The sequence below is a fragment of the Carettochelys insculpta genome, chromosome 3 (assembly GCF_033958435.1).
Source record: "Carettochelys insculpta isolate YL-2023 chromosome 3, ASM3395843v1, whole genome shotgun sequence".
NCBI classification, from domain to species: Eukaryota; Metazoa; Chordata; order Testudines; family Carettochelyidae; genus Carettochelys; species Carettochelys insculpta.
In genome coordinates, this window is record NC_134139.1 from 193511740 (window position 1) to 193525651 (window position 13912).

General features: G+C 44.4%; 1 protein-coding gene across 1 annotated transcript in view; it reads left to right on the forward strand.

Annotated features, from left to right (window-relative positions):
- MFSD2B (MFSD2 lysolipid transporter B, sphingolipid) overlaps positions 1-13406 on the forward strand; it is a 62755-nt gene extending 49349 nt beyond the window's left edge. The window contains exons 11-14 of the mRNA XM_074989148.1: positions 4183-4292; positions 5654-5797; positions 8799-8975; positions 11504-13406. Coding sequence (XP_074845249.1) covers positions 4183-4292; positions 5654-5797; positions 8799-8975; positions 11504-11561 — 489 coding nt within the window. The 3' untranslated portion in view covers positions 11562-13406. The remainder of the gene's footprint in view (positions 1-4182; positions 4293-5653; positions 5798-8798; positions 8976-11503) is intronic.
- The last annotated feature ends 506 nt before the right edge of the window (positions 13407-13912 follow it).

Here is a 13912-nt window from a genome sequence, read left to right on the forward strand (position 1 = left end):
ACAGGTTCCCATGGTTGAGCTAAGATGCCTGCCTGAGCTTTTTAAACTACTGAGAGCAAGCAGCAGAGAAAGTTCACATTGACTCCTGACTCTAAAGTTTGACTGAAGGCACTTCAAGTCCTTAGAAAGGAAGAAACCGGGGAGCCTTAGGTGAAACAATGCTTGTAGATGAGCCTTGGGCATTGGCTGCACTTCTTCCCTGAATCTAGCTGTTTAAGCATCGTCAATTTTTTCTTGACATCAAATACGTCATGGCTGGTGGTAGCTTGAGGTATAGTTTAACAGCGGCAGTGTGTTGAAGCTAAAATCTCTATATTGTCTTGATTTCTAATGAATTGGAGATGGGCTGAAAGCCAGTTGCTGGCTTTGAATACTCCTGATCTTTGAACATTTTGAAATATGCATCTGAAATTCATGGTTCAGGACCATGTCTGCTTCTGATTAACATGACAGCAAAGGCAATTAGCAGAAGCTGAGGTGGACCTCAAGGGAACCTTGAAGGCACTGTCTGTGCAGCAAAGAAAAGTGCTTTCTTCAGTCAGCTTGGGTCAATCAAGTCAGGGCCACTATTGAAAAGCTCCCATGACACCAAAAATATCACAGTTAAGCGCTTCTGCCATCATATTAGCTTGTTATCTTGTAGACTATGAGGCAGCTGGATTAACAAAAGCACTTTTGTTTTTGCAATATAGACACACCCTTGTATAGCAGGGCTACAGTTACACCAGCAAATTTTGCGGACCAAACCCTGGTTTTGTCTACAAAACTGGAAAGTCCACACACAAAATGTGTTTTGTTGGCAGTTTGTCAACAATACACAGCACTTTTGCCGACAGCATTCTGTCTCTCAGCCATGAGGCATAACACTGCTGTTGACAGATTCTGTCGACAAAAAGGCTGTGTGAATGCTCAGAGGGGCTGGGGGGGTAGGAATTCTCTCGACAGACAGGGCATCCACAACAGTGGGCAGCCCTTTCTGCTGTGTGCTTCTGGGTGCATTTTGTTGAGAGCAGCTGGACAGTCTGGCTGATCTGTGGACAGAGCAGAGCACTCTTCTGATTGGCTTTTATGTGTGGCTGCACTTTGTCCACAGAAGTTTTGTCGGGAAATTTCTTCTGACAGTGACTTCCGTCGACAGAATGGGGCAGTGTAAACCGTAGCTTATGAGTATTTCCTGTTTGCTCAGTGGAAGTCTGTTGTGTGACAGTGCATCCCAAAGGCTTTTATACCAGCCTGCTGTCACCATGAAAGCAGAATTGCCTCACTAAATTGCAACTGTATTTGTCACTGCAGAAGGTTCTGAAGAGGTAGTTTTCCTTCATAATTTCAGCATTCTTCAGGGTGCTGGGAAGAGGGACACTTCTGAAGTGATTTGAAAATGGGATGGTTACCAGAAAAAATTCAGCAGCTGTATAGATTCAGCTTTATAGAATAGATCTTGTGTTCTAGATGATCTTTTTTACCACTCCTCCTCATTCTTAAATTAGTTAGAGGGAGCAGCTTAGCGCCTAGCCACCAGCTATAGCCTACATAAATTTCTTGGAATTACAGGTTCAAACCCCACTAGAGTTAATCTAGCCTTCACCCTGCTGGGAGTAGAGAGACTGAGTTCTGTGTAGTCTATTATAGTGCATAGTTTTTTTTGTGTAGGATGTTTTTGAAAAATGGGCACCATTTCTCTTCCACATGGGTGTTAACTTCCCATGCAATTGGCCAAAATTTCCCTTCCTTCTGCCCTACTGTGCTATAAAGGTTACTACATTCAGCCAAAGATGGCTTCATTTCCACAGTGCTTAAAGCTCTTTTTGATGGGAAGATTGTTCTGATATTATAATATTGCTGTTACTGCTCCTGGTGGGTCAGCTAAGAGTGGGGAGAATGATCCCCCTAAGAATTGGAAGCCCGTTTGTTTGAGAAGTAGAAAAAATGAGCTGCATGGTATGCTTATTGTGGTGATTTCTTTCCTGGAGCTTAGAGAATTCTGTTCCCACGTGTTTGCCTTCACACAAGAGATGCTTTTGAGAGTTATCTTTTCCATTCTGCCTGTCCTTGGTCATGCACCTTCCTCACTAGAAAAATCCATTTTAAATCACTATCATTATTGATTTAAATGCTCTCTGGATGCTTTGGCTCCCAAGTGCGCACACAACATTGAGTACAGAGTTAATCGTCAAACTGTTTGCAGGCAATGTGTAGTTTTGTATTGCTGGAGTGCTCTCTTGTGGTGAAGTAATGATTGTGCTTCAAGCATTGCACACTAATACAAAGGCTGTTTATGTTGGGGACCTGTTGTCTCAGAATGTGGATTGCTACTCTTGGGTTTTCCAACAAACTTCTGTTCCTTAGATGGAACTGAATTTAACCTTGACATGGAGATGGTGGTGGGGTAAATAGTCTACTGCTAACCATTAGACCACATTGCCTCCCTAATGTTAGTTATTTATGCTTTAGTATCCAGATTTTTGACGGTCATTGAAGAGCAAAATGTGTCATAGCTCCGTGTGCGTGTACGTGTGTGTGCGTGCGTGCGCATGTGTGTGTTTGTGTGTATGTGTTTATCAGCTGCCCAGGAAGGCATGGGGGAGGTTGCTGTAGGTGGTGGGGGGACAGTCAAATGTGGCAGCTGGAGCTCAGCTCTGAGAGAATCACAGAATCATAGGGCTGGAAGGGACCTCAGGAGGTCATCTAGTCCAGGCCCTCCCCTCCATGGGCTGTTGGTGGCAGCTGCCCCCAGCTCCTGCCCTCCCAGGCGTGTTCCAGGGCCAGTAAGGGGGAGGTGGTGGACAGAGGCTGAGTGAGGGGAGGCCCTGGGAAGGCCTGGGCTGGCTGTTCAACTCCCTGACCAGGCCAGAACCTTCCCCCTCCTTGCCCAGGCTCCTCACCCCACCACTGGCCCTGGGATTTGCCTGGGAGTGGAGGAGCTGGGAGCCACTGCCTCCAGCTGGCCATAGTCGGGAGGGAAGGTGCCTCTCAGAGCCAATCTTTGGCTGCCACTACTGACTCCCCTCGCCTCCAGGCTGGGCACCAGCATGCGGCTCCCATCAGTAGCGACAACTGGAGCTCAGCTCTGAGCAGGTCCTCCTGTCTCTTCTGCTTGAGGTGGAAGGGCATCGCTCAGAGCCAAGCTCCTGCTGCTGTACTGACAGGGGAGCCACTTCCTGCTCCCCAACCCAGCGGGAGGGAGAGTCAGTAGCAGCAGTCGGAGCTCGGCTCTGAGTGCCGCCTTCCCTCCCTGACCCAGCCTGGCCTGGCAGCGGTGGTGGCTTCTCCCAGCTCCTCCCCTTGCCTATGGCCAGAAGTGGCTGAGCTCCACCCTGCCTCCCTCACCACCCAGTTGGAGCCACCCGTAGCAACTTCCCCAAGCCTACCTGGGCAACAGATAGACTAGGATGGTGGGTGGGGGGAGGTGGGGAGAGAGGCCAGGGTCGGGTAGTAGGGAGGCCCCAGGATGGCTGGGGCTGACTGTGTGGGTCCTGACTCCCTGAGAAGGACGGGGCTTTCTGCACACTCCCCTAGCCCCTGGGAAGAGAGGAGTTTGGCAAGCATAGCGAGCAGGACCTGCAGCTCGCTAATAAATCAATAACTCATTTCACCCATTCGATGGGTTATTTTAAATCCAGACGTGACTCGGCACCCCTTGCAGTGTCTTCTCTGTGCTCAAAGCATCCTGTCTTCGTAAATAAAGGGGAGATGGGCAGCACTGACAGACTTACCCTGCTCTGTAGTATTGTCACCTTTTTAGAGCCCTCCACAGGACTGCTTTTGAATCCCGCTCCCGTCTTACTGTGCAATACCCACTCCCGCTCGCTCCCTCATTGTTTCTTGCATTTTTATGCTGCTCCCACTTGCAAAAATCTTGATTCCCGCAAGTGCCACCCATTTCCTCCCACACCAAAACACATTTTACCCAATTCCGCTGTTATGGCAGTGGGTCCATGCAGTCCCATTGCTGCTGCAGGATTGTTGTCACTCCCTCTCCTTGGCTAAGTGAAGTGACCCTATGGGACCACAGTTCCCTCAGAACATTGAAGTTTTAAACTCTGATGATCCATAGCTAATATATAAGCTGCTGTTTCACAATGTTGCCTCTGATATGTGAAAAAATAAAGTTGTTCACTATATGACTTGCATTTTTCATATACCTTTTCTACCATTTTTCTGTTGGTTCTTTCCCTTTCTTAGTGGATGATTCCTTTTGTGGTCATGCTGGTTACAATCCCAAATCCGGTTTTGGCTTACGTGGTGGCCTTTGTCTCTGGTCTGAGTATTGCAGCATCTTTGCTGTTGCCATGGTAGGCAAATCTTCATATCTGTAATGTGTGTATGTATGTGTACTGTGTGGAGTTCACCTTGTAAACACTCAGAATTCAGCAACAATCATCGCACCAGGGTGTCAGGGAAAGCCTTTGATTTCACTGTGATAACTAAGTCGTAAACAGGGTCACATGTCAACTGGTGTGTGTGTGTGTGTGTGTGTATAATATATGTATAGTGTGTGTATACAATATATATATACACACACACTGGGGGGGCGGTAAATGCTCTCTGAAATATTTAGAAATAAAATTGGTGACCTAAATGTGTCTAGAACTCATGAGAATTGTAAAAGAATCGGTTGTTTAGATTTAATTTTTAATAGTACCGCAGAATTTATACTGGAAATTGCATACAAATCAGTAAATGCTGAACAATTAAGAATGTAGCATGGGCAAGTTCCATCATGCTGTAGATCCCTACAAAGCACCCCAGTGATAGGGAGCAAATGCAGGAATGAGCTACAGAGACATGCACAAATGCTGACTTTGTGGGTGTTCCAGACCTTTGAGTTAGCAGCTCTAAATCCTTTGTATCAATGGAAGAATAGGCCTTCTTTAGTGTCCTAACATAGCTCCTTTGTTAATGCACTCTAGTTAGTTGTGAGATAGGGCTCCTGATAGATTCACAATTGCCCAATAGCTAACCCATGTATTTTTGTACCTTTCTGTTACTTAAAAAAAGTAAATATTGTGACCATGCAATATGAACAGAATTCTACCTTGTTTTGACTATTTACCAGGATGGTTTGATGATACTGCATGTTGTTGTCATGCATTTTCTATTAAACCTTTTTTGTCCTCCTTTCAGTCAGCGCCTTCTGTATTTGCCTAGCACCCTGCAGAAACAGTAAATCAAAATTTCATCAAACACATGTCTGAAAGGTTTTCTGCTTAGTAGTTAAATTACCGAGCCATATGCTGCAAATGTTTTAACAAGTCCCTCCCTCAAAAAATGTTCCATATCCGTCAGCAAATTTTTAAATTCCCTACGTAAAACGTTTTACCCACTTGGTTGAACCATGGATGTTTTACAAAACCAAATTCCAACCTCCACTGCCCACTTTTGCATTTAGATGGCAAGACCCCTGCTGTTACTAGATTTCTTTTTTTTTTCCTGTTGACCTGGCAGTGTAGATGTAACACAGTCTTTTCTGTTTCTGGGTTCTTTGATATCTGACTTTTTCTGCTTGTAATTCTTCGCCTAAATACCATATCAAAATGATCTTGTTTGCACAATTAACTCCACAAATCAAACCTTCAAGAGTGAAAATCCTGTAAGTTCGGTATGAAACTTCTGGTTGAGGCTTTTACATGCTTCTTCTCTTGCTTCTCTGAAGGTCAATGTTGCCTGATGTAGTCGATCACTTTCGCCTCCTGAATCCACATGCAAAGGGGCATGAAACCATCTTTTATTCTTCATATGTCTTCTTTACCAAGATGTCGGCAGGAATTGGATTAGGAATTTCTGCAGCAAGCCTAGAGTAAGTGATGTTTTATATCCACTTAATTGCTGTATTAAGGAGCTCTGAGGTGCTGTGGGTAATTGTCTTCATGCCATTTGCAGGAGCGGGGAGCTCAGAATCACAGACACTGTGAATCATAGATTAGGGTTGGAATAGACCTCAGCAGGTCATCTAGTCCAACCCCCTGCTCAGTGCAGAACCAACCCCAATTAAAACATTGCAGCCAGGGCTTTGTCAAACCTGGCCTTAAAAACCTCTCAGGATGGAGATTCCTCCACCTCCTTAGGCAACCCATTCCAGACCCACTCTCCTAATGACATAATTGTTCCTAATATCCAACCTAGATCATCCCCAATGCAACCTGAGACCATTCTCTTTGTTCTGTCATCTGCCACCACTGAGAATAATTTAGCTGCTGCTTCTTTAGAACCTTTCTTCAGGTAGTTGAAGGCTGCTATTAAATCCTCCCTCATTCTTCTCATCTCCTAATTACATAAGCCCAGTTCCCTCAGCCTCTGCTCGTAAGTTGCCATGTTGAATTTATAATGGCCAGTTCCTAAGCACAAAATCGTTCTATGACCAATCAGATTTCTGGCCACCAGGACACTTGGTGGCTTGTTAAAAATGGTTTGGTTTTAGATTGTGGTGTTTTGGTGGCAGCACGGATTTAATGGTTTGGGCACTGCTCTGAGAGTCAGGCAGCATGGCTGACAGACGCTGCCAGCTGTGGGGCAAGTTTTTTGGGGGGCAGGGGGTGGCTCCACACCCAAGCCTAAGGGTGGAATTCAAAGCAACCAGAAACGCTGAGCCCCTTTGAAGCACCAGGTCCCAGCGCAATAGCTCCCCTGGGCCACCCCTGTCTGTGGGCTGGAGTCAGTAGACCTGGATTTTCTACTCAGCTCTGCCTGAAGTCATCTTTGTTGACCTTGAGTGACTCAGTTCTTTGGCCCTCTGTTTCCCCTTTCACTGTTCATCTAACCTCTGTAGTTTTATTTTAGTTTGACCAAAAATAGCATTTTTACGAAAACCTCAAATTTCTGTCAGCCAGATCAATGTCACAAGTCACTTTTCAAGTAGATGGCAGAGCCAGCGTAATGAAGCAGATATTCCTGAAATGTGCTTGAAAAGTGGAACTTGTCACGACTGGGTATATTTAATCTGTCCTCCAAACTCCTGTACAGTGTTGTTACTCTGCAGTACCTGCCCTACATGCTGACCTTGACTGCACCATAAAGGTCACTTTATGCAGAGCAGGCGGTCAAGCCTCAGTTGGCAGTTGTGATCTAACTGTGTGTCTTCTGCCACTGCTCTTCCAGTTTAAGACTGGAGAACTCAAATAACAAGAAGATGGAATGCAGCAGCCCCAGCGTAGACTGCACTGGGAACCACTCATCAGTACTTATCCGTTCATCAGATGTTATGAATTTACAGCAGATGCTGCAGTGCTTTCTTCCTCAGGAAAACAAGTCTCTGTGTTTTAGTGACTACATATGGAGAGCTCATAAGTAACAGAATTACTGTCAACTGATTAACTGATTCACTCCAGTTAGCGAACTCCCAGCAGTTTGCCATCTGCTGGAGTCTGGAGCTGACATTTATGGGAGAACATAGGAAGCAGTTTGATGGAAGATGGGTAATCATTTTTCATAGGTACATGTTCAGGGTGAAACAGAATAATTCTACAAGCTGGCACTGAATAGCTCAGGGCATCCATAATTGCAATACCATGCACACCTCGGCCCTGATTCAGCCAATCACATAAAAACATGCTTGACATCCTGTCCCTGTTCAGCAAAGCACTGAAGCATGTCCTTATCTTTAACGAGGTCAGAATTTACACAGTTGCCAGTGGGACTACTCACCTTTATTTAAAGTTAAGCACACGCTTATGAGCTGTGTTGAGTAGGGATAGGATTCACTTACCAGACAAGATCAGCAATGGAGAGATTTGGCAGAATTTGATTTTTTTTAAATAATTCTGACAGATAATATCAATATTTAAGGTTTTTTTTTCAATTTTTATCTATTTTAATTTTCACAGTGGCACAAAACTGTGTTTTTAAGATTTTATTTTGTATCTAATGAAATGTTCACAGTTGGGAGGACTTATTGGGGGGAGATCAGACAATTACCTGATGGTAATAGATGTTGAGGTTCCAAAAGCTAAAGCTTTGTAACTATTAAAACACAAATTGTGAACCTCATATTAAAATATACAAAGTAGATCACCTTAAATCAAACTCTAATAAGTTCTCAGGCAACATTTTTCTTACTTTGCCTATCTGTAAATGTTTTGATTATTGTCAGTGGAAATATTTCTTCATCAGTTTGCGCGTGTGTGTGTCTGTGTGTGTCTGTGTCTGTGTGTACAGTGAAATCTACATTTACCAATCAAAATGTAACCCTATCAAGCCTAACTGTATAGGATTTCATTTCACTGTTGTCCCTCTTTGTTAATAATTAAGTCTGTACAGTAGTAACAACAGCATGTAATTCCCTGTTTTAACTTGTGGGGAGGAAGGGGGGGTTTAAACAACCATGGATGACAAAAGCTTTGTCACTCAATTGCCAGTGTAGACAAACTCTGCTTCCACCAAGACAAGAGCTTAGTTGTGGAGAGTGCTAGTGTAAATAGCGTGGTGTCACTAAAAGCTGTGTAGTATAGATAAAGCCTAAATGTCTGCAGCAATTTCTTCCTGAACCTTCCTTGCTATTTTTGTATCTTATCTGGTCCCTTGGTGTGCCAGTCCTACAGATACTAAAGTAAGGCCGGACAGCCCAGTTGGCAGAAGGGAATGAAACTGCGACCTTAGGAGCTAGAACCACATGTTCTACTTCATGAGCTAAAAACTAGCTTGAGTTTCCCTCTCCGTTGTCAGTGGTCTCAGTGTCTCTGGGGTTACACTAACATAAAGTTTATCACTGGTTTCCATGGAAGAGGGTTTTGCCCCCTTTCTCCCTCTCATTTGGGCCTTTTAGGTGGGTGAATAACAGACATGCCCATATCTATGTTTTATAGGTTTGCTGACTATAAAACAGAAATGTGCAGGCAATCCAGCACCGTGATCCTCACGTTGAAAATCCTGATTGGGGCGGTCCCTGCCATCCTCATCATTATAGGCTTATCCATACTCTTCTTCTACCCAATCACTGAAAAAAGTCGAAAAGAAACTGAATTAGCCCTTGACCTATTAAGGTAGGTTTGACTCAGTGGCAAACTGCAATAATATTAGAGCTGCTGCTCTTACAGGATTCAGGATGGGGAAATATATTAGCTACTGTCATAGGTTTGGGTTGTTTTAAAAGCTTTTTTTTAAAAAAAAATTTAGGTCTTCTGTAAATATTCTGCTAATTTACATCTTCCCAATATCTTAACTTAGTTTCAGAGGGTCCTTGTGCACAGAAGGTCTTTGTAAGCGAGTACTTCTCTTTTGTTTCCCAAAGCAATATGCAAATTTAAATCATACAAAATAATGCACAAAAAATGCTTAATCCACCAGCCTTCCCATGGGCGAAGCACAGCAGTACACCACTGTAAGAAAGTTTCAGCTGGAAGAAGAATATTGTAGCTCATTATAACGGGGTATCACTCACCCCCATGGCACCTCTTGGGAATTAGCTGAGCCCAGCTTCTGGAATGCCCTCTCCTGGCAGTGTCTCGTTCACTGTTATCTGTTTGTTCTCCACCAGTTTATATCAGGATCTGCGTCCCTCCCAGAATGTGGTGCCCTTCCCTCAGGGTACTGCCGTGCAGCACTGCGGGGGTCTTCACCTCACTTCAAGCAACCCCCAAACCTCTATACCCACCTTGCCTCAGTGACCCATTGTGAGTCATCTTCTGGTCTTACCTTAGGGGCAAACTGCAGTCTGAAATGGCCACTTTTCATTGGCAAGGGGTTGTGGACCTGTTGCCTTCTACTCTGGCTGCCTCTCTGCAGCCCTAATACCATTAGGCCTTGTTTCAGGCCTTGCAGCCTGGAAGTGGGGTCAGGCCAGAGCTCCCCAGCTCTGTCTGCCTTTCCCCAGTACCACTCTGTCTCAGGAAGTCTCTCACAGGTAGAGCAAAAGTCTTGTGTCCTCTACCACAGCCCCTATTTATACAGCTCCTGCTGGACCCTAACTAGTAGCTAATTGCCTCAGCTGCTGGGTCCACAGTCTCAGCCTTCTTCCAGGGTTGGATTTAACCCTTATGGGGCCAGTGCGGGGCAGGTGCCTCGTCACAGTGATGTTTATTATAGTCTCTTTAGCTATCTGCAAGTGGGGAAAATATGACCTTTTTCCCCCACTTTCTGAGGTTGAAATCTTGGGGTAGGGTCAGGTTAAGCATTTGTTCTGCATATTTTTTTCATTCAGTCATGTAATCTTTTCTTTTCCTTTTCTTCTTGGAACAATCCTTGTCCAGTTAAAAAAAAAAAAAAAAAAAAAGGCTAAACATCAAGGGGGAGTGACACAAAAGTTAGTCATAATTTACAATATTTAAAAGAATATTAAATCCTCAAAATACACTATAGAACCATGGGCAGTAGGTGAAAGCCCAGCTAGGGAACACAGGTCCCTGCCCCTTCTGCCTGCCCCTCATGAAGTCAAGCCCAGCTCCCACCACAGGCTACTGCCTGCAGCCTCTGACCCCTTAGTCCACCCTTCCTGGCAGATTACAGTGTTTGGTGGCTGAAGGGGCAAATAGCCCTGGCCAAGGCCCCAGCCCACTCTGAGCAGCAAAATGTCCCCGACCTTCACCCCAGCTCTGCCCTAGCAGCTGGACAGCCCCAGGCCTGACCCCGGCCCTAGTTGGGCAGCCTGAGAGCCCTAACCCTCCTGGAGCAACTGGATAGCTGCATCTCAGCCTTGGCCCTTCCTAGGGGGGACATGATAGAGGTATATAAAATTATGACAGTTGTGGAGAGGGTGAACAAGGAGAAGTTATCTACTTGTGTGCATAATATAAGAACTACAGGACACCAAAAGAAATTAATGGGTAGCAGGTTTAAAACTAATAAAAGAAAGTTCTTCTTCACTCAGTGCATAGTTAACTCGTGGAACTATTTGCCAGAGGAGACTGTGAAGGCTAGGACTATAACAGAATTTAAGAAGGAGCTAGGGAAATTCATAGAGGTTAGGTCCATAAAAGGCTATTAGCCAAGGGTAGGAATGGTGTCCCTGGCCTCTGGTTGTCAGAGGCTGGAGATGGGTGGCAGGAGACAAATCACTTGATCATTGTCTTCAGTCCACCCCCCCAGGAGACCTGGCACTGGCCACTGTCGGCAAACAGGCTACTGTGCTGGATGGACTTTTGGTTTGACCTAGTATGGGCATTCTTATGACAGCTGTGGCTCCCAGACCTCCCCCAGCAAATGTGCAGGCTCCCCACCCCTGCCTTCCACTGGCACCTGAACAGCAGCACTGCAGCTCTTGCCTTCCCCAGACAGCTGTGCTGCGGCACCACAGCCCCAGCTCCCCCAGCAGCCAGAGAATATAGACAGTTCCCTGCTAGAATTGACATTTGTTGTTTCTTCTTTGTGTGAGTCTAAAATACCAGGGGTGGAAATAGGTCAAGACAAGATAACAAATACAGCTTGTTAATGGTTCTCACCTTGTCTCTGTTTGTTGTTTTAGGTTGCTAAATTGTAGCCTGTAAGTTTAGTTTAAAAATGACAGTGGTAAAATAACAGCGAACAGATTGAAAGTAGAAATCTTTTCTTCTGTGGCTCTCTCTGCTTCTTACAGAAGGAGTCATCTGAGCACTGACAACCTTTCTGAAGACACAAAGAATACCTGGTTATGAAAGTTTGGAAGAAGTGGCTTTTCAAACCAATGTCTAACCTCAGATTCCAAAGAGCATACTTTGGGGGTGGGAGTTTTTACAGGATACTGGCAGCATCAGTACACAAAAGTGCAAAGGCTGTGTTGCAGAAGTGGTAAGGATTAGGTTTTGACCGACAAAATAGAAAGATGCTGAGGACAGCCAATAGGGTGCTCACAGTTCATAAGTATTTTTAGAGGGATAGCCGTGTTAGTCTGTACCTTCGCAGAAAAAAGCAGTCCTGTAGCACCTGAAAGACTAACAGATTTATTTATTAGGTAATGAGTTTTCATGGGTAAGACCCACTTCTTCAGATTTAGAACAGATGATAAGAAAAAGTTCATTACTTTTATAAATAAATTTGTTAGACTTTAAGGTGCTTCAGGACTGCTTCTTTTTGGAATTCATAAGTATGTAAACCCATGAAGAGCTGTTAGAAAGAGTCAGAAGGTGGCACTCTTCCCTCTAGTCAGTGTTGAAAGAAAGCCCCCCACTGTGCTAAGGATAACCTGCTTCTGACATGCTGTCTTTCAATTAAATGTAAAACCAAAGTCCTGCAATCACATTTCTTCTGAAACTGTTGGCGAGATCCAGAGTTGTTTAAACTTGGCATCCTGGCCAAACTTTAATGCAGATTACATTCTTCTCACTTGCATTGCCTCTGTAACCTGTATCGGATATGGGATTCTTCATCTCTTGTTCTAACTGTTTGCTGGACAACATTTGCTATGTGTTGCTCTAGAAGTGCCCTCATTTTCATGTTGGATGGACATGACCCTTGTGTGTAATTTGTTTAAGTTGGTAAAGCTTTTCAGGATTCAGAGGATGAGATGTGTGATAAGTGTGTAAAATGTAGTGCTTCTTTTTAAGCTCCAACAAGCCCTGGATGCAGTTAGTGACAGTCATGTTTTGAAAACTTTCTCAAAAATAGGTGGTCCATCCACCCAGATTTTGACTTGACTTTATTTTGAAGGGGTTAAGTCAAACTTTAATAGGGGCCTAAATTTGGAAGAGTGAATGGAGGTCTTGGGTGTCTGATATTTTGGGTGCCCTCTTGACCCTTCAAAGTGACACAGTTATCAGGGTATGTGTGCTCTATCCTTTCTGAAAATCAGACCCATTTAAGGCATCTCATGTTGGAGCACCCAGAATCACAAGACTTCTGAAAATTTAGGCCGTACGTTAACATGAGCACCCATTAATGACATTATTATACAGAACATCCATTCCCACATAGGGAATGCTGTCCTTCTCCTATTGAGAGCTACAGATTTTCAACATGTATGTAGCAATTCAACATAACCCTGCACTGATCATTTAGGCTATACCTACTCTTCGGTTTTTTTTTTCCAGAAATAACTTATTTTAATGTTCTAACATCTAAAGTTATTTCTTAAGTGCGTTCATGCTGCAAGAGCATTTCAAAATTGGGCATTCACACTAGAGAGCCCAATTTTGAAATAAGATCAATGATGGGATGCCTCCCTGGAGATCAATTAAGTTGTAATTACTTGGGCTTAGTACACACTGAGTCGATTTTGAAATTGAAGGCTGGGGGTCGGTGAAAGTCATTTGTTTTGGCAGTTACTCTTTTGAGTTAAATGCTGTTATTCCAGAACAGCGTGTTTTTCAGTGTTTTGTTTTTTGTTTTTTTCAAAAAGGGAGTTTCTGCAAAAATAAAATAAAATTAAAAACAATAAAAAACAGTGTGGACAAGCCTTAGTTGCTGCCTTTTTCAGCCAAGGATCTCAAAGTGCATTAGAAGGACTAATTAAAACCTCATCCCTACTGTGCACATCTTGCAGGGAGGGAAACTGACCCACAAAGATTAAGAGCTAATTCAGCTCCCGTGGGAGTTGGATTAGACTGTAAGTGATTGACTCAAGGTCATCCAGCAATTTAGTGATGATGCCAGGACTAGATTCTGGGAGGGCTTTTATCAAAAGACAATGTGAAGTGAAATTAATGTGTTCACTGGAGTCTTTTGCTTCTTTTAGTAGCAGAAGGTTCTTAGTCCCATTAAAATTGAGTCAGCAAACCATCTCCGTTTTTAGTAGGGCCTCTGAGCGTGCAGGGGTGAGAAGAAGGGGAAGGCAGAGAGGGCGGCAAAGGGGGCAGCTGCCCTGGAGCTCAATGATTTAAAATGGCCTGGGGCGCTGGGCCACTGCCACTGTGGCAACAGTGGCAGCCTGAGCCTTGGCCCTTTAAATCACTATCGGAGCTCTGCACAGCATGGTTTGGGTGGCATTAGGCCTGGCTGTCCCCAGCCCCCTGCCCTTTCTGGAAGTGAGCGCAACCCCCAAGCACACACCTTTCCCAGGGGCCCGTCAAGT